This window comes from Esox lucius, chromosome 15 (assembly GCF_011004845.1).
Source record: "Esox lucius isolate fEsoLuc1 chromosome 15, fEsoLuc1.pri, whole genome shotgun sequence".
Taxonomy (NCBI): domain Eukaryota; kingdom Metazoa; phylum Chordata; class Actinopteri; order Esociformes; family Esocidae; genus Esox; species Esox lucius.
Window position 1 is genome coordinate 33,483,821 of NC_047583.1, and position 26,809 is coordinate 33,510,629.

At 40.3% G+C, this 26,809-nt stretch overlaps 1 protein-coding gene across 1 annotated transcript; it reads right to left on the minus strand.

The window, feature by feature from the left end:
- Positions 1 to 2,432: 2,432 nt before the first annotated feature.
- LOC114840952 (piggyBac transposable element-derived protein 3) lies at positions 2,433 to 3,734 on the minus strand. The gene has a single exon (XM_029125544.2). The coding sequence runs from the start codon at positions 3,732 to 3,734 to the stop codon at positions 2,433 to 2,435; it is 1,302 nt and encodes a 433-aa protein (XP_028981377.2).
- Between the last annotated feature and the right edge of the window lie 23,075 nt (positions 3,735 to 26,809).

Sequence of the window (26,809 nt, forward strand, 5' to 3'; positions counted from 1 at the left end):
CACGGCTACAATTTAAAGGTACAATTGATAAGTTTAGCCCTCTTTCATTTAGAAGTGGAATTGAAACAAAGTAATATAGAGAAATTTCTTAACAACTGAGAATGGATTATCTTCTAAGGCGTGAGCACCTAACACCCTTATAATGTTTATGTCACCAGAATGATTTTTAGGTGAACTAATGCTAGCTTAGACTGAGGCTCTTCTAGCAATTCTTTTTGATGAAATAATCATGGCAATGTTGCATTGCACTGAATATTTGCCTACATTAGCAAGTCATTGTACAAATGAAAACAATGGATGAATTTAGCAACTGAGCATAGAGAAGCTACTGAGGCTGGAAAATATGACAGCACTTCTTAAAGACCAATTATTTATTGTTAAACAGTTTGTTATAATGTTCATGTCATCAGAATAATTTTAGAGGGAGTAATGTTAGCTTAGAGTGAAGCTAGTTAACCTCATTTGAGTTACAAGCTAGCTAACGCAATTGGCATTTATTGCTAATGGTAGCATCATTAGCTATTTTAAGTGACCCTGCTAGCTATTCTTTTTGATAAAATAATCATGGCAAACTAGCATTCCACTAAATATTTGCCTATATTAGCATGCCATTTTATTATTTAATCCCATATAGCGTAATTTATTGACAAAGTAATCATCCCCTCATGAAAGTAATTAGTTCCTGACCAAATTGTGTACATCTAACTATTAGCTTGTCCTTAGTAACTTGCTTACTACCTGTCGAGTAGATACAGGCCGGGTACCAGAACAAATGTGTTGGACGGGCATTTGATTTCCATGGGGGGGGGGGGCACATTTATCCTTACCAATAATGATTAGTAGCTTTAGCACAATGAAACGAAAGCTAATCATTTTAGCATGCATGGCTTCCTAAGGCTATATAATGCAAAATACACAGTTGTCAATCAAATTACCGCTGTAAAAAAAAATTGTAGCTTACTGCTTCACATCACTAAATAAAGCACATCTTAGATCCCATTTGCAGATTAATGAAAGATAACTAATTATCAGAGATGGGGACAAGTCACACATGGTCAAGTCCAAGCAAGTCTCAAGTCTTAACCATCAAGTCTCGAGTCAAGTCTCAAGTCACAGTTCAGATAAATCAAGCAAGTCAAGTCAAGGGTTCACCCTAAGCAAGTCGAGTCCTTATAAGTTTCAAGTCAAGTCACAGTACTAAAGAGATGAACACACACACACACTGTCCTTTGTTTCTGACGTGCGCTCGGTGCGAAGCTCATAAATCAAATACCGTTCCGTCTCTGGTTAGAATCCTGCTGCGTCCATAACGACGCGCTGTTTTTCATGGCAACGGTCTGTTATCAAGAAATAACACGCTTTCTGCACTGGAATTCAGCCATTCCATGTAATAAGGGCTAATAATAACAACCTTATAAACTAATTATTGTGACTGAAAAACTGCCTAATATGTAATTACGCTGTAATTATTCTTGTCTGTATGAGTAAAAAAAAAAAACTCTTCGAAATGTTTAGGTGCTAGTAATCACATCGGCGCCTCCATGTTAGCCTTTCATGCAGTAAAGTTAACTGTTATGGTGTAAGCACAATGCTTTTTAGTTTCCATGCGCAGTCCATAAACACTTGAAAATGCGCACATTTAATACAGACATTATAGCCTACGTGTAATAATTTACATGCCCGCTCATTTTAAGATGCCCATCAACATTAAAATTCAGGCTATGCCACTGTTATAGTCAAATTCCCTTACATCTATTTACCAGATGTATTCAGTAATGATAATGGTCACATTTCTAACAAGAAAAAAACAAACATAATATGCAACCAAGGCCAAATTATGACAAACAAAAGATTAATTCATTACATTAGTAACTTAATCGTTATAGATCTTAGTGAAACTGAATGTAAAGAGATTACTTTCTTACCTTTCCTTGTGGTTCTTAAAATGATGAATGAAATTTGACGTTGTTGCATATTTTGCATCTGGCAAATCTTTTTTTATTCACACGGTCCAGTTCAAAGTCCTTGTATCCAAACGATACTATTTGTGGAGCTCGACTAACGTTACTGTCTGCCATGTTTGGCACGGTTTGAATTGTGCAGCGTTAACCCTCTCAGGCTCAAATTAAGTTTTAGTAACAGGAAAAATCTGATATTTGGGGAAAATTATCATATGGGGTAGTACAATAGAATCCTGACTTTTTTTTTAGAGAGACCTTCACATGCACGGCGTTCTGGGATGTTGCAGATTTGCAATATTGGCCCAGTGTGGTAATTAGACACTGACGACTGAATATGATATGAACAATAACTTTTTATATACAACTTTTCAAACAATGTAACAAAGTGCTTTTCAGTTGCAGAACAACAACAAAAACAATATGGGATCCAAATCCAATATCTCAAATCATTGAGTAGGGCATGTTTCCAAGTCACTTTGTCGTGTGGTACTCCAAGAAACAGTTTTTGTCTTTTGTAAAGCACAGAAGTACTTTGCACTTAAGGCAGGCCATTTGCGTGCAGCCATTCTTGCACAGTCTGCATCGTCCACGTTTCTCAGCATGGAGGGGGAAATGATCGCATCGGTCTAATCTGACATCAACCGATGGTGCAGAGATCCTCTGAAGTGGAGGTGGAGGTGGGGCAGCTTGATGGGACGTTGGATCATCTTCCAATGACGGTCGTCCTCTTTTCCTACTGTTCAAGTCAGCCTGTTTGCCAACCTTGATGAGGGCATCTGCAACTTGAACACGGAAGTCAAGAAGTGGCATATACTTCTTCTCCTGCTTCTGGGTGAGATGACGGCGATAGAGGAGCCAACCATTGACCAGTGCTAAGTCAATCAAATAGTACAAGATGCGCAGATACCAACGTCGTGGGCGGATGTCAATGCGATAGAGAGCTGCAAACATGTCTGCTAAGTCGACTCCTCCCATGTTGTGGTTGTACACCTTGACAATGTGGGGTCTGTCCACTTCCACATATTCCTTCTTCTCTTTCGACCACCTTCTGCATCTCTCAACAGGTTCAGGGCCAATGAAGGATGTTGCCAGCAACACTGCCTTGTTATCATACCACTTCACGATGGACATCCCACTTGTCTTTTCGTATTTCACTTCATATGCACCACGCCCGGCCTTTGAGAGTTCCTTGTCACTCTTGAGGGTACATCCACGGAGACGGTTACGATTGATGGTAGCAACTGTTAGAATTCCCATTTTCTTCAGTTCCACAATGAGTTCAGGGGAAGTGAACCAGTTGTCGAAGAAGCACTTGTAGTTTAGTCCTTTTGGAACTTCTGATACGAGACGAAGCACAACTTCACCGGCAACACCAAGTCCACGCTCATTGGTCACGGTCCCTTTTCCAGTGTATACTTCAAAGTCATAGACTAGTCCAGTGACACCTGCACGAGTAAAGACCTTGATTCCCCATTTATGCGGCTTGTTCTTGATATACTGCTTCATTCCAATCTTTCCTTTGAAGGGGATCATCTGCTCATCAATGGAGTGGTTTACTTCTGGTTCAACCTTCAAACAGTTGGCACAGACTTTCTCAAGAACTGGACGCACCTTGAACAATGGATCGTATCCAGGCTCACCCTTTTGCTTCACATTGGTATTGTCGTTCATGTGGATGTATGTACGCAGATTATCAAATCGCTTATGTCCCATGACTGTCGCAATTGGGCCGTAGCGGGTTGCCGTCTGCCAGTACATGCGGTACGATGGCATACGTACTACGGTCATCAAGATGTGTAAACCAATGAATTGCTCTATTTCAGAAGGGGTTGTTTTCAGTTCTGGGCCATTCTTCATAACTGCATACAAGTTAGATTGGTGAGAAATATGTTCAAACACAGATTTGTCCATGAACTGATCAAAATACCACTTTGGACTTGGTATTTCGTCTGGGGGAGGTGAGAATGCAGGTCCTCGGAATGAAGAGTCTATGTCAGCTGCTGGGGGTTTCCTCTGCCTCCAAGAAAACTCTTTGTTGACTGGAGCTGAGCCTGGCTGAGGTTCATTGTCATCTGGGACCTCAGTGTCACTGTCTGCATGTATGTTATGAATTTCAACATCAAGGTGGTTGAGATTAGCTTTTGGTATTTCTGCCAGTGGCTTATCATCATCAAAGCTGGAGTCAGACTCGTATGCTTCAGGAGATTCCTCAAAATCTGGATCAGCAATTTTATCGTCTGGAATGGATTCTGTGTCAGATAAAGCACCATCAGGAAGGCAAATGTACTCAATGGTTTCCCAGACTGAGTAAATCTTTCGTCTGCCTGCCATAACACACTGCAAATCCTGCATAGAGAGTATTATGTAAGGTAGTTTGCCAAAAAATGCTTTGACACAATGATATGTACTAATAAAAGTGCCATGGAATTTAGGCTACATCAGTTTTCCTCACTGCACAGTCAAATGAACATGGTATTGTGCCATTGCTTTTGATCAAATCTGCCTCTGATTGTTTGTAACTTCACTCCAAATTATCAAATTTTCCATATGATATACCCTCAGTGACACCTCAAAGTAATACGTAAACACTGGTGATAGGAAAATAACCCTAGTATAAATGGTTGCTCAAAATATAGGCAAACTAGTAGATAAAGCATGTGGTATCCAGTGGTACCTATCTGGCCACACGTTGCAAATCTGCAACGTTGAAATAGAGCTGCACCAGGGTAAAAATCCAGAAGAGATAAAATCTACTAATTGGCATGTACTGTGTCTATATACATTTATGATTCTTCTTATGCAGTTTTACTTTCAAATTAATGGAGGTTGATAGTGATACTTACACGAAATTGATGCCAAGAAAATCAGTTTCAGGGAACCCATGGAAACAGACTGTTGGAAGTGAGACTACACTGCCATCTGGTGAGCAAGTGGGAAACTGTTTGTTGCTAATGGACAACCAAGTCCTGCAGTGGTACTTCTGAGTAAAACAAACTCATGAAATATGTATCTGGAGTAATAAGTTAGTTAATTTTTAACTGTTGCAAATTAGCAACGCCTGCCTTGAGAGGGCACATACGCTGATTAGTGGTGCTGATGTCACAACATATAAAATAATTTTATTGCTGTTTGTTTATTATAAGTTCAAGTCATTGTCGAGTCTTCCACTTCAAGTCAAGTCTCAAGTAACTTGTTCTCAAGTCAAAGTCAAGTCAAGTCATTTTCATACTTTAATCAAGCAAGTCACAAGTCCTGAAAATTGTGACCCGAGTCAGGCTCGAGTCAAGTCATGTGACCCGAGTCCCCCACCTCTGCTAATTACCATCGGGAATGTAGCGAAGTACACAGCATCAAAAATGTAAATGGATCTATAAAACCAGAACAGCAATCTATATGCTATATGCCTGCCATACTGTGTTTATGTCAATTGTCAGGCATGGACAAAACTTACACCCCCGCACATGTTCATTGGTCAATAGCATCCATGTTTTTGACATACTGGCCATAGAGATTGGACATTTGGTGCCAGAGGAGTACATTGACTAGTGTTTTTCAAAAAATACAAAATGGTAGAAAATCTATTGTGGCAGACTTTATGGGTCCCAATGGCAAAACATTTCATAGTGAGGGGGTAGACCTATGTACCAATTATCAAAACTCTAGGTCACAAGTGGTGGGCGTGGCAAGCTTGCAAAAAAGTGCAACTTTGGAGGCTTGAGACAGTGCCTCGGCGAGACTGAATTGCATGCCACTGCACCAGAAGTTATATACATTTGGGCACTTTAACGCCATTTTATCTCACGGAAATGTGCAAAAAATATTTTTTTTTGCTGGAAGAATAATATTAATTAAAGCTGCAAGTAGCATTGAGCGTGTTTCAGAATTCAGCTACAAATGGCCTTATTACACCACTTATGAAATGCAAGATCTATTAGCACCATTTCTTCATAGATTTATAAATAGAAGTGAAGCATTAATTATATTTCTTCCCCAATTGTGCCCCTATGTGGTCACATTGAGATATAGTTCATTCATTAGTTAGATTAATAACCCTCATTATGTGTGCCAAATGTAAATCACACTGACCGTTACAGATAATGCCATCTAGCGGTTATGGCGCCTACTTCTGGTCAAACAGAATGTACATGTATATGTTACATTATCATAGTGTTTTTGACATGTACATCAAAATATTTTATCATATGATCAACTGTTTCTGATTTATATGCATATATGTGTAAAACCTCACAAGCTTGATAATTGATTTGTCAATAGCGGGCATATTTTTATTTGTACTGTTATGGGGTATGCATTGATAAATTAACTTGCTCCATTGATAACCAATATCTTGTCCAGTAAATAGATCGGACATTTGCTTCTATAGGAGTAGCTTTTGAAGTACTTATCACATATTCAAAATATGTGGACTTGGGAGTTATCCACAATTTTTTCAGTCTCTATGTCAAATGGAGTGGCGTGAGCTTCGAAAGATGTCTGTCTCAACATTGCCACTGTGTGGTCAATCATAAAATGCTTGCACACACGGTATGTCCTTTCATGGTTCTGAACATGCGTAGTAAATGTTATTATAATACGATCAGCAGTGTTTCATTAATATGCTTATAAATGCCAAACTATCTTTTGACATACTGGCTTGGCTTACACTTCTTTTACAGACCTTGGCCAAATGTCTTAGAATGTGAAGATTGGATATTTGGTGCTATAGGAGTGGCTTTTCAAGTGTTTTTCACATATTTAAAATTGCAGAAAATCCATCAAGGCAGAGCTTATATGTTCCTTGTGAGGAAATTGACTTTTTTTTGACTCTATGTCAGTGGCGTAAGCTTGCAAAGTTGTCTGGTTCAACATCGCCCCCTTGGGGTCAATTAGAATATGCATGCACATGGTATGTCCAGTCAAGGTTCTGAACATGTGTACCTAGTTGGATTATTATGATTAATTGTTGCTCAAAATATGCCTTTATGTACAAAACCACGCCAAGTTGAAAATGTATTGGTCAATAGCGACCGCATATTTTCACATACAGACTCGGCATATAGACCTTTTAAAGACCATGGTCTATAGAAAATAAATATCAAAGGACGTGAAGATCAGACATTTGGTGCTATAGGAGTTTTAATCCAAATTGTCAGAAAATCTAATAGGCCAGACTTTGAGTCCAATTGGCAAAAAAAAATATTGTGAGTTGTTGGACTTAGGGAACAAGTTTCATGAATCTAGGACACATGACATGGGCATGTCTTAGATTCACCCAAGTTATTTTAGGAAGCTTGTGGTACGCTACCTGAAACATTTGACCCAAGTCAAACAATTTAAAGGCAACGCTACCAAATACTAATTGAGTGTATGTAAGCTTCAGACTTTGGGAATGTGATGAAAGAAATAAAAGCTGAAATAAATCATTCTCTCTACTATAATTTGGACATTTCACATTCTAAAAATAAAATCGTGATCCTAACTGACCAAACACAGGGATTTTTTTTTGCAATGATTAAATGTCAACAATTGTGAACAATGGAGTTTAAATCTATTTGGCTACGGTGTATGTAAAGTTCGGACTTAAACTCTATGCACCATATGACAAGATACATCACAAATGAGCTGTGGGCTAAGCAACAACACTATAGGCTAAGATCATTTCCTTTGTCCCCCCAACCTGTGAAATTACTGAAACAAAGAGAGTAGCCAGCCAAGAAGTCATTGGGACAACAAATGTACAGTACGAGCGAAACATTTGTACACACGTACTCATTTAAGGGTATTTCTTTATATTTGTTTAATTTTCCAGTCTTAAATAATAGTGAAGACATCAAAACATGTATATCATGTATGGAATCATGTAGTAACCAGTAGTGTTAAACCAGTCAAAATACTGTTATATTTTAGATTCTTCAAAGTATCCACCCTTTGCCTTGAAGGCAGCTTTGCACACTCTTGGCATTCTTTCTAACGGCTTTATAAGATAGTTACCTGGAATTATTTTCCAACAGTCTTGAAGGAGTTACCACATATGCTAAGCAATGGTTAACTGCATTTCCTTCACTCTGCGGTCCAACTCATCCCAAAACATCACAGCTGGATTGAGGTCTGGTGATTTTGGAGGCCAGGTTATGTGATGCTGTGGCACCACTCTTGTTCTTGTTCAAATAGCTTGATTCACACTGTCTCCTCTGAACAGTTAATGTTGAGATGTTTCTTTTACTTGACCAGTGTGAAGCTTTTAATGGGGCTGCAATCAGGGTGCAGCCCAATTAATTGCCATATTCTGAGACTGCTAATTCTACTGAACGTATCCTCTGCAGCAGAGGTAATTCTGGGTCTACCTATCCTGTGGGTTTAATTCTGGGTCTACCTACCCACAAATTAACTCCTAACCTTCACACCTTTTAATAACCTTGATGGTTCATTGGTCAATAGCGGCCAAATTCTTTGACATACTGGTTTGCTTTTGTGTCTTTTACAGACATTCGTCTATACATACCTAATATCTTAGTATGTGAAGATCTGACATTTGTTTCTACAGAAGTAGCTATTGAAGTGTTCTTACCGTATACAAAATGGCCCAAAATGTATCAAGGCGGACCTAATTACTTCTTGCAAATACACTCACCTAAAGGATTATTAGGAACACCTGTTCAATTTCTCATTAATGCAATTATCAAATAAACCAATCACATGGCAGTTGCTTCAATGCATTTAGGGTTGTGGTCCTGGTCAAGACAATCTCCTGAACTCCAAACTGAATGTTAGAATGGGAAAGAAAGGTGATTTAAGCAATTTTGAGCATGGCATGGTTGTTGGTGCCAGGTGGGCCGGTCTGAGTATTTCACAATCTGCTCAGTTACTGGGATTTTCACGCGCAACCATTTCTAGGGTTTACAAAGAATGGTGTGAAAAGGGAAAAACATCCAGTATGTGGCAGTCCTGTGGGCAAAAACGCCTTGTTGATGCTAGAGGTCAGAGGAGAATGGGCCAACTGATTCAAGCTGATAGAAGAGCAACTTTGACTGAAATAACCACTTGTTACAACCGAGGTATCCAGCAAAGCATTTGTGAAGCCACAACACGCACAACCATGAGGCGGATGGGCTACAACAGCAGAAGACCCCACCGGGTACCACTCATCTCCACTACAAATAGGAAAAAGAGGCTACAATTTGCACAAGCTCACCAAAATTGGACAGTTGAAGACTGGAAGAATGTTGCCTGGTCTGATGAGTCTCGATTTCTGTTGAGACATTCAGATGGTAGAGTCAGAATTTGGCGTAAACAGAATGAGAACATGGATCCATCATGCCTTGTTACCACTGTGCAGGCTGGTGGTGTAATGGTGTGGGGGATGTTTTCTTGGCACACTTTAGGCCCCTTAGTGCCAATTGGGCATCGTTTAAATGCCACGGCCTACCTGAGCATTGTTTCTGACCATGACCATCCCTTTATGACCATCATGTACCCATCCTCTGATGGCTACTTACAGCAGGATAATGCACCATGTCACAAAGCTTGAATCATTTCAAATTGGTTTCTTGAACATGACAATGAGTTCACTGTACTGAAATGGCCCCCCCAGATCTCAACCAAATAGAGCATCTTTGGGATGTGGTGGAACGGGAGCTTCGTACCCTGGATGTGCATCCCACAAATCTCCATCAACTGCAAGATGCTATCCTATCAATATGGGCCAACATTTCTAAAGAATGCTTTCAGCACCTTGTTGAATCAATGCCACGTAGATTTAAGGCAGTTCTGAAGGCGAAAGGGGGTCAAACACAGTATTAGTATGGTGTTCCTAATAATCCTTTAGGTGAGTGTATATTCCTTGAGAGGAAATTTCCTTATTTACCATTTTCTTTCTCTCTACATCAAACGGAGTGAATGGCATAAGCTTGCAAATTTGTCTGGCTCAACATAGCTCAACATTGTGGTCAATCAGAAAATGCACACTGTATGTCCTGTCAAGATTCTGAAAATGTGTAGCCAGTTGTGTTATAATATGATCAACGGTGTCTCATTAATATGCTGATCAGTACAAAACCATGCCCAATTGAAGGTTTATTGGTCAATAGCGGCCATATTTTTTTTACATAGTTTGGCTTATGCATCTTTTACAGACCTTGGTCTATAGGTGTAAAATATCTTAGTACATAGTAAATATCGTAGTGTCTTAGGCATTTGGTGCAATAGGAGTAGCTTTTGAAGCGTTTTTCACATAATGTGAAAAATCCATCAAGGAGGAGCTAATAGGTCCCAATGGCAAATATGTTCCCTGTGAGGAAATTGTCTTATCCACCATTTTTTGTGTCTCCATGTCAAACGGAGTGAGTGGTGTGAGCTTGCAAAGGGGTTTGGTTCAACATCGCCCCCTTCTGGTCAATCAGAAAATGCTTGCACAAGGTATGTCCTGTCAAGGTTCTGAACTTGTGTACTTAGTTAAATTATAATATGATTAACAGTCTTGTGGTAAAATGCTTCAATGTACAAAACAACGCCCACTTGAAGGTTTAATAGTTAATAGCCACCAAAGTTTTTCACATAAATGCTCAGCTTATATATCTTTTACAGACCTTAGTCTATAGAAGCCAAATATCAATGGATGTGAAGATTGGACATTTGGTGCCATAGGAGTATTGTTTTAAGCGTTTTTCACAAAATCCAAAATGGACAGAAAAACGCTGGAATAATAATAACCAACGGTAACAAAAACAATAGTGTTTCACCAGTGAACTGCTGAAAAACTAAATACAGCTGCATGCAGCAATTAAGAGGTTCAAGCTATAACAATGCCGTATGAGGATAGGCCTTACAGGATTGAAGGTGTTATAGACCTGGTTATCTGTTTGTGTTCTAGGAGTAATGTATAGGAAGCTACAGAAGGTCAGCAAAGAGAGGTGTGATGTGAGCAGATTTATTTGATTGACTCAGGATCCTTGAAGCATGGTTTTGAATGAGCTGTTTTTATTAATTCAATTTGCTGGCACGCCCCCTATTACTGCATACCCATAATCAATTCTGGAGAAAACAAATTCACGTATAAGCGTTTCTGTATCAGAAAATTTGAGAGAAGGTCTTAGGCAAGAGATGTTGTGAAGCTGAAAAAGTTATGTTTCATAGACATGTCTTATGAAGGCCTTAAAAGAGAGAGTAGGGTAAAATTTCACACCCAGATTGTTGATGACTGAGGAGAGGGGAATGTTGTGGACATGTCTTATATGGGCCTTAAAAGAGAGAGTAGGGTAAAATTTCACACCCAGTTTAAGGTAGTCCCAGAGATGGCTGGATTAGAATGGTCTTATTTATTGTGTCAAAAGCAGCGCTGAGGTCCAGAAGAATAAGAATGGTGTGGGACTGCCTTAAACTGGTTCACCTCTAACCAAAAGCAGTATGTTTCTCTCACTGATGCAAGTTACTGCTTATGGTTAGAGAGGTAAGGGGTGAACCAGTTTAAGGCAGTCCCAGAGATGGCTGGATTAGAATGGTCTGATCTATTGTGTCAAAGGCAGCGCTAAGGTCCGGAAGAATCAGAATGGAGTGGGATCCTGAATCTGCAGCCATGAGCAGATCATCAACAACTTTCATCAATGGGGTCTCAGAATTAAGCATTGGCATGAAGCCAGAATGGAACACCTAAAAATACTGGTTAGCACTGAGGTGTGAGTTAAGTTGAGTTGCCACAATCTTCTCAAGAAATGTAGATAAGAATGGGAGTTTTGTAATGGGCCGGTAGTTTGAAAGGATATCTGGGTCAAGGGACAGTTTCAAGGGGATGATGGGGGCTGCCATCTTGAATAGTTAAGGTACCAGCACAGTGTGCCAGGACTTACTGAACAAACAAGTAATACATTTAATGAGTGGCTGAGGATTTTCTGAATAGTGTTTTTGGTCAAGAGAGCCAACTATGGATGACTCTCTGTGGGTATACAGCAATCTCAACATAGGTAAGGAAACACTAATTATTTATGTATTTTCAAATATAGTTATGCCTTCATCAATTAATTTATGTGGAAAAATATAGAACAATGAAATTCTATCATTTATTTATCTATTTATTATATATGCACGTATATGAATGTGTGGCCGAGTAGTATAACTTATATAGACCCGCCCATCTCAATTTCATTTGCTGATTTTGGCCATGTTGTTTGAGATATCAACTGTCATTATAAGAATGTTAAAGATAATAGTTCGGAGGTCCTTCAAACCAAACGGCATGCAAATCTGTCAGTGGTCTCGGAAGAGATGTCGTTAACAAGCTTTTCACAAAATTCTAAATGGAGGAAAATATAAGGGGTGGATTTGAAAGACCCCAGAGACTTTTTTGGTCAGCATTAAAAGAGGCACACCTGGAACTTGGTTGCATGACTCTACAACATTTGGTTCATGAGATATGAGTAAAAAAATATATATTTGCAAGTGAGTGCTACAGTGCCACCAAGAGATGTATCAATACCATAATGGCAGTCTACAATTAGGCGAACCTTGAAGCATATTGAACCAGAGGGGACTGAGCTGTGGGCCTCTAAACTGGTGAAACAAAGTTGGTTTTGTGTCTGTAGCTTGAACGGGTCAAAAGATACAGCTTAGTAGTTAATTTACACTAATTAGCATATGTAAAATCGATAAACCTTTTAAGTAGGGACAACCTAAACTGGTGAAATAATGTTTTTTTTTGGTCTGTAGCACAAAAGTTTCAAAAGATGCAGTAGCTAATTAATTATACTAGTAGTTAATGAATTTGTATTATTCCAATTAGCATAAATAATATCAATAAACGTTTCATATGTGAAATGGGGATAGCTAAACTGGTGAAACAAAGTTGGTTTACTGTTTGTAGCTCGAACGGTTTCAAAGATACATCCTAATAGTTAATTAACGTTATATATGCTAATTAGCATATGTAACATCACTAACCGTTTGAATAATTTGCAGGGGGGATAGCTTACATGTGTGAAACAAAGTTGGTTTCGTGCCTGTAGTACGAATGGTTCAAAAGATACAACCTAATAGTAAATTAACACTAATTACGCTAATTAGCATCTGTAAAACGTTTCATCAAACCTGTGAAACAAAACCTGTCTTACAGCCTAATAGTTAATTAACGCTAATTAAGCTAATTGGCATATCATGAGAAACAACCTAGTGGTTCATTAACGCTAATTACATTAGTAGTATACGAAAAATCAATAAATTATGATAATTAGCATATCAAAATCAATAACAGTTTCATAATTTGCATTGGGGATAGCTTAAACGTGTAGCACAACTCTGATCGCATTTGCAAAATAACTAATTACCGTTCGGAACATAGCTAAGTAGACTATTGGGAAGCATGGAAAATATAAATGGCTCTATAAAAGCAGAACAGTCTTTATAGGCTATATGTCTGCTATACAGTGTTTGCGGCAATTATAATTTGTGACATTGAGGCTGCTGGTTCTTTTCAAAACAGCACTAATGGAAGCCCCTATTATCGGCATAGCCAAGTATTTTACACCTTCAGTGCTGTCATCTAGCAAAGAAACCCCCTTCGAATGACCTTGCCATGACATTTGGGCTATAGACTATTTTCATTCAACATAACCACCCCATATTCACAGGGACAGTGGAATAAAGTGATTTAACACAAGGCTTACAATCAAGGGCGTAGGAGTGACTCAGATATTGGGTGACACACATTTGACTACAATAACATACCGTTTCAAACAAACTCCTTAATCTACAAATGTACAAACCATTGTAATTCGGTCCTGGTAAAGACGCTCTGACTAATCTGTGGTAAACCCTAACCCGAGATGTATCCGTATGTACACATTTAGGATAGTTTCTATTCACTCTTGTTAGAGATAGTGCCCCTGGCCTTTGCCTAACTGCCGGTGAGCTGGTCTCCAGTTCATCCATCCAACTCACTGTTTTGATTGGATAAAGAAGAAAAATAATGCAAGTGTGTTTTTAACAGATCAAACATATCAAAGGCAGAGTAAGTTCAACATTTATAAACCATCTGTAAGAGACACCTACGTCCTGGAAAGGCTGATGCTGGTCTGGCTTGTGAACCAGCTCCACTCAGTTGGCTGGAATTTGGAAGGCTAGTGACATAAAAGAATAAACATCAAAATGAGTATAATGTTACTTCACATCTTACCCTTTTGCCCCTTCTGTATCAAGCTTACCACAACTGATGCCATTCTGGTGGTTTGTCTTCTGTCTCACAAGAAATTGCAATGGAGGAGGTGTTTTAAGAGCAGCGTTCTTGATGTTCCTTTTTTGGTAGGGAAGAGGTATGGTTAAGAAATGTTGGAAGGAAGATGATCCCCCAAGGCTGATGAGGAGGATGACATGAGTCCTTTTGGTCTATATATGGAAGAGTTCATTTCAGCATCAAATTAGTTGAAAAGTCTTTTTTTACCAGATTATTTTAATCAAGATTTATTTTACTACAGTAATTGTCTATTTGGATATATTTTACTCAGATATGACTACTTGTTACTATCCTAAGTCATGCTAAAGTAATAAAAGAACAAATTCTCACTTTGGCATTCTTGCTCCTGGTCAGTGTTTAGGTCAGATTTCACACAATTTTTCCCACCGCTCTGCAATCTTGAAGATAATCTGTAACAGATTACAAGAACCATGCACAGTTAATGAAGGTAATACAAATATTATGTATGTGGAGTATTGCAAGTACATACATATGAAAATCTAATTAGTCTGTACAGAGAATATTACCTATTTCAATGAGTACTTATGCTGGGTACTGCTTCTATCCCTTGGCTGGTTGTGGGCAGATTTTCTTCTGAAATATGTTTAAGATTCGGGCTTTGTCAGCATAAGGGGACCACCATGCAAGTCCATCAGAATACCACTCCTTTGCCACTGGACCAGTTCTATTTTCCTCTTCAAAGAGAACTATCAGGAAATTGTTATCCTAATAGAAATTAGACTATGTTATTTAGCAACCTGGTACAGTTAAAAGGATGAACATCACAGGCAAGACTAAATTCCTTGTTTGTTGTGAAACTTAATTACAGTTTTGCTCAAAAGTATGCAGAAATTGTGAGATTTTGGCACTGATTTAAAAAAATATGAATGATCATGCAAAAAAACTGTATTTTATTTAAGGATAATGATCATATGAAGCCGTTTATTATGACATAGTTCTTTGGCTCCTTTTTAAAACAGAATGATAACAGAAACCACCCAAATGGCCCTGATAAGAAGTTCACATACCCTTGAATGTTTGGCCTTGTTACAGACACACAAGGTGAAAAATGGCAATTAAAAGTGAGTTTCCCACACCTGTGGCTTTTCCAATTGCAATTAGTGTCTGTGTATAAATAGTCAATGTGTTTGTTAACTCTCATGTGGATGTACTGAGCAGGCTAGTTACTGAGCCATGGGGAGCACAAAAAAAACATTCAAAAGACCAGAATAAGAAGGTAATGGAAATGTACAAAGATGGACAAGGATATAAAAAGATATCCAAAGCCTTGCAATATGCCAGTCAGTATTGTTCAATCACTTATTAAGAAGTGGAAAATTTGGGTCTCTCTTGATACCAAGCCAGGGTCAGGTAGACCAAGAAAGATTTCAGCCAAAACTGCCAGAAGAATTGTTCGGGATACAAAAAAAATAAACACAGGTAACCTCAGGGGAAATACAGGCTGCTCTGGAAAAAGACGGTGTGGTTGTTTCAAGGAGCACAATATGACAATACTTGAACAAAAATTAGCTGCATGGTCGAGTTACCGTAAAGAAACCTTTACTCCGCCACAAAAAAGCCTGGTTACAATATACCCAATGTCACCTTGACACACCTCACAGCTTCTGGCACATTGTACTTTGGAGTGACAAGACCAAAATAAAGCTTTATGGTCACAACCATAAGCGCTATGTATGGAGAGGGGTCAACAAGGTCTATAGTGAACAGAATACCATCCCCACTGTGAAGCATGGTGGTGGCTCACTGATGTTTTTGGGGGGTGTGAACTCTAAAGGCACTGGGAATCATGTGAAAATTGATGGCAAGATGAATGCAGCCTGATATCAGATAAAACTGGCATACAATTTGCATTCTTCTGCACAAAAGCTGCACATGGGACGCTCTTGGACTTTCCAGCATGACAATGACCCTAAGCACAAGGCCAAGTTGACCCTCTAGTGGATACAGCAGAAAAAGGTGAAGGTTCTGGAGTGGCCATCACAGTCTCCTGACCTGATCATCAGCCACTCTGGGGAGATCTCATACGTGCGGTTCATGCAAGATGACCAAAGTCTCTTAATTTTTTCCAGGGATGTATTACCAATTCTGCAAGGTTATGCAAACTTCTGAGCACAAATGTAGATACAAGCAAGAGAGGCTAAGAGAGATGATGGGTTGGTCGGCGGCTCAGAGATGATGGGTTGGTAGGCGGCTGAATGGTTTGGTAGGCAGCTGATAGTGTCTTTACTTGAAAACCATAGAGTCTACAGGCCAGTGGACCCTAAAGCCACAGGTGCAGGAGTCACCGCATGACACCTAGGCAGACAAGATGCATGTGGTCTAAAGGAAATCCATTGACCACGCCTAAAGATGTTTCCGCCAGAGAACAACCAAGATGATGTCCTTCATCTACCATTGTTCTGAAATCCTTGTCTGTGCGGAGGGCAGCATTTGTTTGAGGAAATATCACTCTGTTGTTCACATATTCGCTGTACTCCTGTACACAATTTTATCCAGAGTGCCCTTTCACAAGTTTTAAAAAAGATCTTGCTGAAGCATCACAAACCATGAAAGACAGTTTGATGCTTAAGTTAATTCCTTGGAATACAAAGCCTCCCTCCAACTGCAAAACTTCAGCCGCAAAGTCTTCCAGATATTCCTGCAGTGATGGTTTTCTAGCACCACAAAACAGCTCAATTACAAATGGCTGAAGCCTTGGGAGGTTTTTGATTACTCCAAGAATGGCAGCCCATTCACATTCACTTGTTGGTCTAAGCATACACCGGTAGTAGACACGTGGCAGTTGCTCACCTATAATGTATTCTCCATTGACTGCAAAAGTAATGATACAGTGGATATAAAAAGTCTATACACCCCTGTTAAAATGGCAGGTTTTTGTGATGTAAAAGAACGAGACAAAGGTAAATCATGTCAGACCCTTTTCCACGTTTAATGTGACCTATAATGTGAACAATTCAATTGAAAAATAAACTGAAATCTTCAAGGGGGAAAAATACAAACCTTGCAATAACCTGGTTGCATAAGTATGCACACCCTCTTATAACTGGGGATGTGGCTGTGTTCAGAATTAACCAATCACATTCAAACTCATGTTAAATAGAAGTCATTACACACTAGCCATCATTTAAAGTGACTCTGAGTAATCACTAATAAAGTTCAGCTGTTCTAGTAGGATTTTCCTGACATTTTCTTAGTTGTATCTCATAGCAAAAGCCATGGTCCGCAGTGAGATTCCAAAGCATCAGAGGGATCTCATTGTTGAAAGCTATCAGTCAGGAGAAGGATACAAAATAATTTCCAAAGCATTAGATATAGCATGGAACACAGTGAAGACAGTCATCATAAAGTGGAGAAAATATTACACAACAGAGACATTACCAAGAGCTGGATGTCCCTCCAAAATCCCTCTTTCTGCATTGTTGGGTCTGGCGGATCGCATCTTCCTCTTCACAATACCCCATAGATTTTCTATAGGGTTAAGGTTCGGTGAGTTTGCTGGCCAATTAAGGACCAATGAAGTATGCAAATTATATTGACTCAAATCACAAACAAAGGTAATTTAGTCACTTTGAAAAAGATTACTTTAGCCACATCGGGGTGTGTATTCAAACAGTTTCTTCAGCACTTTCTTTCCCCATCTCAACTAAAAGCTGATGGATTTTGAACACGGGTAGACCTTTTATGTTTCATCAAAACCTTGTTGAAACGCAACAAATTCCTCTCTGTAATACGATTTACAATCAAAGGTCTTCAAACCCAGATACCAGTTGGTTATGTTGATTTATTCGGTTGAACAGGAGCAAGTCAACAGCACGTCAGAATCAGAAGATGCACTAACTGCAGGATGGGTTGCTCCAAGTCTTATGGTTACAGGGGGCTTTATATACTCTTGACCAAAATGTTGATTTCTTTGTTATAAAAAGTTGAGAAAACTCAGGAGAACTTGCACCAAATTCTAATGCCATCTTACTTTGATTTCTCCAACAATGAAACCGGCACTCCAAAATTTACATTTATTAAATTAGTCTCATCCAATTCTAAACTCTTGGTCTACTTCTCAACTATATCTTGACATCCAGGAGAACATTTACATGCAACAGAATATCAATTACAGTACACTCAAGATTACACCCTTGATCATTTCATTCAATGTAGACTAGGTTCGCACACATTCAATTTTTACAGTTGATTATGATAATTCATTATCAGGATAGGAAATAACTTTGATCAGGATATAGAAAAATGGGCAATACATGATGACAACAATCAAGGTATACAATGTTGAAATGACATACCCCTTGATTAGGCTTTTGTAAGAATGAGGGGGTATGAGACACCCCAAAATCATGTTCTCAACACTCTGAAGTGAGAATGGTATGTCTCTCTTCCCTCTTTTCTGCGCTGATCCAGAAGGTTAAATCAAGCTGTAAGGTCATTGGTCTTCCTAATTTTCTTTGGGGGTGTCTAGGAGGATGAAGAGGCGTCGAGGCAGGATGTACCTGGAGAGACTCCTAGGTTGTTTTTGGTTGGACAGGTCTTTGGTAATTAGACATGACAGGTTCTCAGCCTCGGGGTCAACTGATGCAGCAGGTGAAGTTACATTTGAGTCCAGGTCAGTTTCATGTGACTGTAGGACTGATGAGCTGCTGGTGTACTCCATCTGCAATGACAACACATTACTATTCAACAGGGCTACTCAACCTGAAGGGGGGAGGGGGGCATAACATAAGCTTGCAGTACACGACTACTGCAAATAAACAGGCATATGCCTGCTTTCAAGTACCCTTAAACTTATGCCACAATATTACTGTCATTGTATAAAAGTAATATTTTTATTTTATCATTATCTCCATCTCTTCTCTCTGCTGTTTCCTATCCTCTGTTCCAATATGGTCTACTCTCTCCTCTTCCATGTCCCCTGTTGGCTCTCTATACCATTCAGTCCCTCACTATCAATACTCTTGTCCCTTCCCTGCCTACTAAATTAATGCATAAACGTATAAATGGATAACCTTTAAGAGATGGTAATAATAATTTTCTCCTAATAAAGGTTATTCAGGTTCAAGTAAATACATGGGGGGTGGATTCTGTCACAGAGATGTAGATAAGCGACCTACTGTCAACTTGCTCCCATTTAACGTCGCCGTGAGCGAATCTCTTTGGCTTAACGTTGCCGTGAGCGATTCCCTTTGGCTTTACGTCGCCGTAAGTGATGTCTTATGCTTTAGGTCGCCGTTAAAAGTTTCTTTTGTGCTGATGGAGCATTTTATATATTAGACATTTAATTTTAGCTGTTACCAGCCCCACAACCTGCTCCAAACTGCCTCAAAATCCGCTCAATCATTTATGCTCTGTTTGTGCCGCTGAACTGTTGGTTTGTGCTGCTACAGTTTTTGGTACATACCTATTCCTACTGGATAGCGCACTGGCTTTACTCTCTTTCCACTATAGCTCTGTAACTATCTGTAAGAAAGCAGTTGCAAAAACAAACCTTTATCGGCACAAATTTGGAGCACAAATTATTGAGCCTATTTTGAGTGAATTTGACCTATAAAATATTATTTCATATCAAAAAAATGATAGCAGCACTTTTTGCCATTACAACTTTCATTTGGGCTGCTTCAGTGTTTTAAATATTAGATATTTAATTATAGGGTCTGGTCACCAGCCCCCCAACATGCTCAAAATTCCATCGAAATAGGCTCAATTGTTTGTTCTCCATTTGTGCATTTACATTTTTCGTTTGTACTGATGCAGCGTTTTATATATTAGATATTTCATTTTAGGTTACCAGCCCCCAAACTTGCTCCAAACTGCCTCAAAATAGGCTCAATCGTTAGTGCTCCGTTTGTGTTGCAAATTTTTTTTTGTGCTGCTATAGTTTTTGGTAAATAGTCTACATTTCTCTTTCCCATAGCCCTCTACTATACAGTTCAGAAAAAAATGAAGAGACCTCTGCACCTTTGTCGTGGAAAAATGTCTTCTCGACAAAAAGGATGCAACAACTCAAAAAGATGCAATAAATCAGGAGTTTGTGGATTCAAATCAGACTTTTAATGAGCAATCATAAAAGCCGAGTTGACCTGCAGGAACAACTGTCTTGTCAACTCGGGACACACATTTTTATACAGTGATATCTTGCATAACCTTCCTGGCCATCCCCTTTTGCTAATTCTTGGGCGGATCTCTCTCTCCATCCGCTACCATTGTTTCGCAACGGTCCAAGATCCGTTCCCTGTTAAATATTGGTGGCGCAGGTTTGTAGAATGTGTATACAAATAATGGCGCCATTAAGGCCCTCCGTACTACTTGTCCACTATCCTTGATTTACCCATATATTTATCATTACACTTGAATACCTTCCATGATTCGGTGATGGTTATATTGATACATATACATTCATAAAGTGTGAGCTCAGGGTTTCAGAAACATCCTATGATAGACCTCTTATCTCTTTTATGTAGAATGTTATATATTCCCCCCTTTGGGGCATTCCCAAGCCCCATAATCTAGACCTGGGAATGGTAAGTGAGGAGGGGAACTCAGTTCGAGCAGGAAGAGCTGAAATCAGTTCCATCAACTAAAACAATCCCCTCTGTCAATCACCATCCCAGAGGGTCAGGAAGCCAAACCTCTTCCTCCCTGTTGACTGAGAGGAATTAAAAGACCTCCCGCCCTTACGATCAATCAATCAAATGCGAGTGTAAGCATGTGCTACGGTTTTCTCAAAGCCTTGCAATAGTGTTGTCTTCAAGTTATTATGAATATGTGGCAAAAATCCACACAGAAATCACTCATAATCAGGAATATACCGAGGATATAAGAACAAAAGTAAGTAATAAAACCATTGACTCCAACTGTGAGTATCCCCATACTAAGTTGGCTACCAGCCACTTCGGTGTCTTTAACCTTCTTTAAGCTGGAGCACAATCTTTCTCAGCACAATATAGACAATCTCCTATTAGACAAAATGCAAAATCATAAGGTTCTGGATAATGATCATGATCATCCGAAAACACCTTCCCATTGATTTTCCGTCTATACCCCTTACTACAATATCGGCACCATGTTCCTCTGTAAGGGCAGGGGTAATGTTTTAGGCCTAGTCAGACCTGAAGTTCCATTTCCTCATAGCCCTGGTTAATCACACTACCGTTTATCACAAGATCGTCACACATGTTGTTGCCCACAACAGGCGCCACCACAGCAACGTTACCCGCTGACATAGAGTTCTGATAGTAATCAATACACACCCATCCAGCCACTGCTCTGACCGACCATTCACAGTCTGGGTTTCCATATGGGCAGTTCAGGGGTCCCCCTTTAGCATTGCAGGGGTGTCCATACTTGTCCATGTACTGTCCAGGGTGACCCTGTAGTGGAATAACTTCCAGGTCACTAGCAGCAGAGTCCATTGCCCTTAGAGGCATTTGAGATACAACAGTCTTGGTCAAAAATTTTCTAAGGAGAGGGATCACACAGCATGCCACTACTGCCAACACAGCCAATACTATCCCTATCACGATCCCTACTTTAGTTAGGGTAGTGCGCCACTGTCCTAATGACATTTCCAGCCAGTCCCATGTGTGGACATCTGAGCCTGCATTATCTTTCACTTCCTTCCTCAACTGTTTGAGATTGATCATAGCCTGAGTGAAGGAACCATCTGGGGCAGTGTTATTCTGAATGAAAGTGCAACACTGGTTCTAGACTCTCATCTGTCTTCACGGGTGTCAACAGAAGCGGCTGGGCTTTTGTAGGTATTTGGGTCATCATTTGCTGCTCTTTTTCTGGAGCCTGTGTTATCATGGTTGCTAGTTCTGTGCCTCCCGAGCCTGTGTCACTGTGCCTCCAATCTATCCGTTGTATCTTACTTCCATTCTTGTAGTCCGTAATGACTAGCTCAAGAAACAGTCCTTCTTCACTACCGTCATACTCAACCACTATTTTCCACATCTCTGTGACCCTGATCTGGCAGGTACTCCCTGACCAGATGGCTTGCCCATATTGAGCGTCATCTGTCCAACCGCACATGTTGTTCTCACTCTGAGATCGTACTCTGATGGACCTTTGTACCTCGTATCTAGTTTTCCTCGGAATTATCACATCTACCGCCTCAAGTATATTTTTGAGGTTTGTAGACCTTTTTCTTTGCTTAGCCTCTCTCCCTTGGTCCCAGGCTGTGTACGTGTCTAATTCTTTACTATCTATGTTTCTATCCCATAGTCTTCCCCATGTTTCTTCCTTGATTTCCACGGTACCTCTCTCTCTTACTGTTGTTGTGGGACCCTTTACCTCAAAAAACTCTCTAGCTTGTGTTTTGTTTATTCTAGGTCCTATTCCAATTCTGCATTTCATTTGTCTGCACAGCACCTGATATTCCCCATTTTGCACCGGTCTCCTTCCGGATGGGCCGCACACTCCTGTTTCACTGCGAGCCTTTACCTCTAATCGACGTTTTCCTCCTTCAACGAATCCTAGCCAGAATGTTTGGTTTCGATCCCCAAGATTTTCTGTGCTGATAAAAACAGTTACATTATATCTCCTAGTGATCAAACGATATGGCATTATCCCTGCTAATAGTGCTGCTGTGCATACCTCATTCCTTCTGTCCAAGTCAACGTCTGAGTCATTTATCTTGGATAAAAGATAAATATTTCAGTCATATTACTCCCAGTCCAGGTCTGCAAGGTTGATGGTGGCAAACTCTTGTTCAGGGATGGAGGCGTCTAATTCTTCCCGTATACCTTCTGCAGGTGCCTTTCCTGTGTTTCGCTGGCCGCTGGGTTCCAAGGTGTCGGAAGCTGCTCCATCACCTTCTGACCACTGAGCACTGGCACTGGAATGGGTCGACCTGTAAGCATCTCATGCAGTGTTAGTTGAGTTATTCTGTTAGCCTGCATGCGGTAACTCATTAGTGCCAGTGGTAAAGCATCGACCCAGTTCAATCTAGCACTGGCACAGATCTTGTTGATTTTTGCCTTTAGTGTTCCATTCACTCTTTCTACCATTCCTTGGGACTGAGGATGATAAACACATCCCAGTCTCTGCTTAATTCTAAGTTGCTGAACCACCTGCCTCAGCGTTCTTTCAATGAAAGCAGACCCATTGTCTGAACTAATTTCCGTTGGGATGCCAAACCTTGGCATCACCTCCCTGTTTAAAAACTTTATCACCGTTCCTGCCCCTTGGTCTTTCGAGGGCACAGCTGAATCTATCAATTACTACAAGCATGTACCGTTTTCCATTGACTGGTCTCAACATGTCCACGTAGTCTATTACCAAATTTCTAAACGGTCCCTCTGGAATTGGGATGTGCCCCAGTGGCGTTGTTATCCCTTTTCTGACATTATTTTGTGCACATACTTCACATTCTGCCAGGGCCGTGTCCACTGACGCCTGCATATATGGCAACCAAAATCCCTGCTCCTTAATCTTCCTCATTACTTCACCTCGTGCACAATGGTCAAAACCGTGTGCATTGGTGATCAGGATCCGTAATAGGGCAGCTGGTGCCACTAAATGTCCCGTATGGGCCCTCCAGAGGCCTGCCTCATCTCTGGTTGCTCCCTGCTTAAGCCGTACATTGCGCTCATAAACACTAGCTCTTTCCTGCATCCTGATAATATCATCCATTCCGGGGGCCGCTTCTACTAGTATGGCAGGTGCCATTATCGCACTGTGACACTTTGATGCTAATTTAGCTGCTTTGTCTGCTGCATTATTTCCTTGAATGATATAATCTTTTCCCTTCTTATGTGACTGACACTTTACAATGGCTACTTTTAAAGGGAGTAGTAGAGACGTCATCAAATCCTGAATATGATTATGATGCAGGATGGGTGTTCCATCAGTTTTCCTGAAACCTCTCTGCTTCCGTACTGCTCCAAACAGATGACAAACGCCATGTGCATAAGCCGAGTCAGTGTAGATGTTAACTACTTTATCTCGTCCTTCCTTACAAGCAGCTGCCAGAGCTTTCAGCTCCGCTAGTTGAGCGGCGCATGGCTGTGGACATGCTTGACTAACTATGGTCTGAAACTGGCCCTTACTGTCTTTTCTGACTACTGCGAATTCTGCATGATTTCCTTCATAATCCTTGTAACATGATCCATCCACAAATAATTCTTCCTCCTATAATATGCAATGGGCTGTTTCTTTCTGCCACTACAGGTGTCCTGCATCCAAACTGCTGTCGCATATCCCCCGTTTCTATTAGCGACATACAATAAAAACGGCTTGGTGTATGAAAACTGATGTTCCCAGGGCAGATGCAGACTGCATATCTTGTTTTATCGTTTCAAAAGCTGCCAATGCATCACTGTTCCAATTCAATCGGGCATTCAACTGTTGCTGTCATTTCTCGCAAGGGTGCCACCTTCATCGCGTAATCCTCTATCCAGTCTGAGCTGAATCCTGTCATTCCTAAAAAGGGCATCATCTGCCCTACTGTCTGTGGCAGCGGGACTTTGCTTACCCCTTCTAGCTGGGCCGGGCTTATAGTTTTGGATTGATAAGCCACCGTCCTGCCCAGGTATTCAACCTCAGTCTGGCAGTATTGTAACTTTTTCTTGTGTCCCCCTTCTGCTAATTTCTGCAGTATTTTTATGGAATCTGTATGGCACTGCTCCAACGTAGGAGCACATATTAACAGATCGTCCACATGCTGGATAAATGTTCCTTCTAAAACAAGCTCCTCCAAATCTGCCTTTAATACCTGGTTGAATATGTGTGGGGAGTGTTTGAACCCCTGAGGTAGGCGCGTATATCTTTACTGTTTCCCACCATATGTAAAGGCAAACAGGTGTCTACACTCTTCTGCCAGAGGGACACCTGAAAAAGGCGCCGCATAAATCTATTACTGTGAAGTACTTGGCGTCAGTTGGGATATTTGTCAGTAGTGTGTGTGGGTTTGGTACCTCCGCTTGGCAGTCCAGCACAATCTCATTTATTGGCCGTAAATTGTGGACTAGTATCCACTTCTTCTTATCTGCTTTTAAGACTGGGAACAGAGGGTTCTTACAGTTGCTAGCTGTCTCTTCCAACACACCGGCTTCCACCAGGCCCTCGATGGTTGGCTTAATGCCTGCTTCTGCTTCTGGCTTCATGTAATACTGTCTTTTCCACACAGGCTTAGTACCGGGTTTTACCTGTATGTATTCAAGGTTTGCAGATTCTACCAGCCCAACGTCTGTGTCATGTTGTGACCATACCTTCTCCGGAATCACCTTTTCCATTTCTTTTCTTAGCTCCCCTTGCTTATTAATAATTTCCCCTACTTGCATTTGTTGACCAGTAGTGATTTCCACTTCCTGTGGCTCCCCAATCATTTCTGCAAAACAAAGAACCTTGATTAAATCCCTTTTGGGAGAGCAAAAGATTAGCAGGTTATCTGTCTTTTTCCACTGTTCCTGCTTAGCTCGTTTCATCATTGGGCCCAGATCTTTAGCTTTGAAACCCTTATTTATCAGCAAGGTGATGTGCGGGTCTGACCCAGGCACGTCAAACCATCTAGAGATTAAATCTGACCCCTGTGAATCACATGCTTCCATTGCTGCCCCTTGTTTACCTATCACAAAGTATTGAGATGTAATAGGAGCTGGCTTCCCTTTTACATGTAACAGCCACAACTGTTCTAGAAATATGTCTTTATTTGGGTCATATCTTAATGTACAGTGGTAATCCATTGAGGGTCTCCTGGCTTCCGGCATTTGTGCTTCAATGTACTTCCCTCATTTGGAAGCAACCTTGCTAACCTCCTCTTCTATGTCCCCTATCCAGTAGACATTTGCTAATGATGTCTGCTGCATCATCATTTGCTTTTAAACCCCTGTCTCCTCTATCATTATTCCATCCGGCGAACACTGTATCTGTAATCCTAATTGACACAATGCGACTCTTCTCAGTAAATTTACAGGGGTATTTGCTGAGACCAAAATGGGAAGTTTTGCTGAGCGTCCGCTCGTAGTTAGATGTACTGGAGCAGTCATGGGTATCAGCTGCGTCTGTCCCAAGAATCCTACTGTCTTAGCGTATTTTCCTGACATGGGGAGGTGCGAGGCATAATTTGGATTTAAGTGGCTCCAGTATCTACCATCATTGGTGTGCCTCTGTTATTTACTTGAACCTGCAACATTGGCTCCTTATCAGTTTGTACCGTTATTGCTATAAACTGACCCTGCCCTTCAGGATTCTCTGGGCACCCGAAGTATCTTTGATTTGGTCCTCCTCAAGGGTTTACAGGACCTCAAGGGGGCTGCGGTTGTTGCCATGCTCTACCCCAATTGTTGGGCCCTTGGTCTGGCCCAGTTCTTTTTTTATTTTTATTTTTATTTATTTTTTAGCATTTAAATCACTTTATTACAGCATATGGATGTTGTGTACACTTGAGACAATACTTTTTTTTTTTTTTTTGAAATATATTTATTAATTTTCAAACATTTAAAACAGACCAAAATGTACACCAAAGAGAACAGAGAAAAGAGAAAAAAATAAAAAAAATTAAATAAAAAAAAATATATATTTGGCTTACCACTGTACATCAGTTATAATCCTACAGACAATATATCTTACACTCTCTTTTTTTTTTTTCTTCCTTCCCTTCCTCCTC

What these genes read in the sequence shown, in the direction of transcription:
- LOC114840952 (XM_029125544.2), bottom strand. Translation starts at nt 3,734, where the DNA reads ATGCCATCGTACCGCATGTACTGGCAGACGGCAACCCGCTACGGCCCA.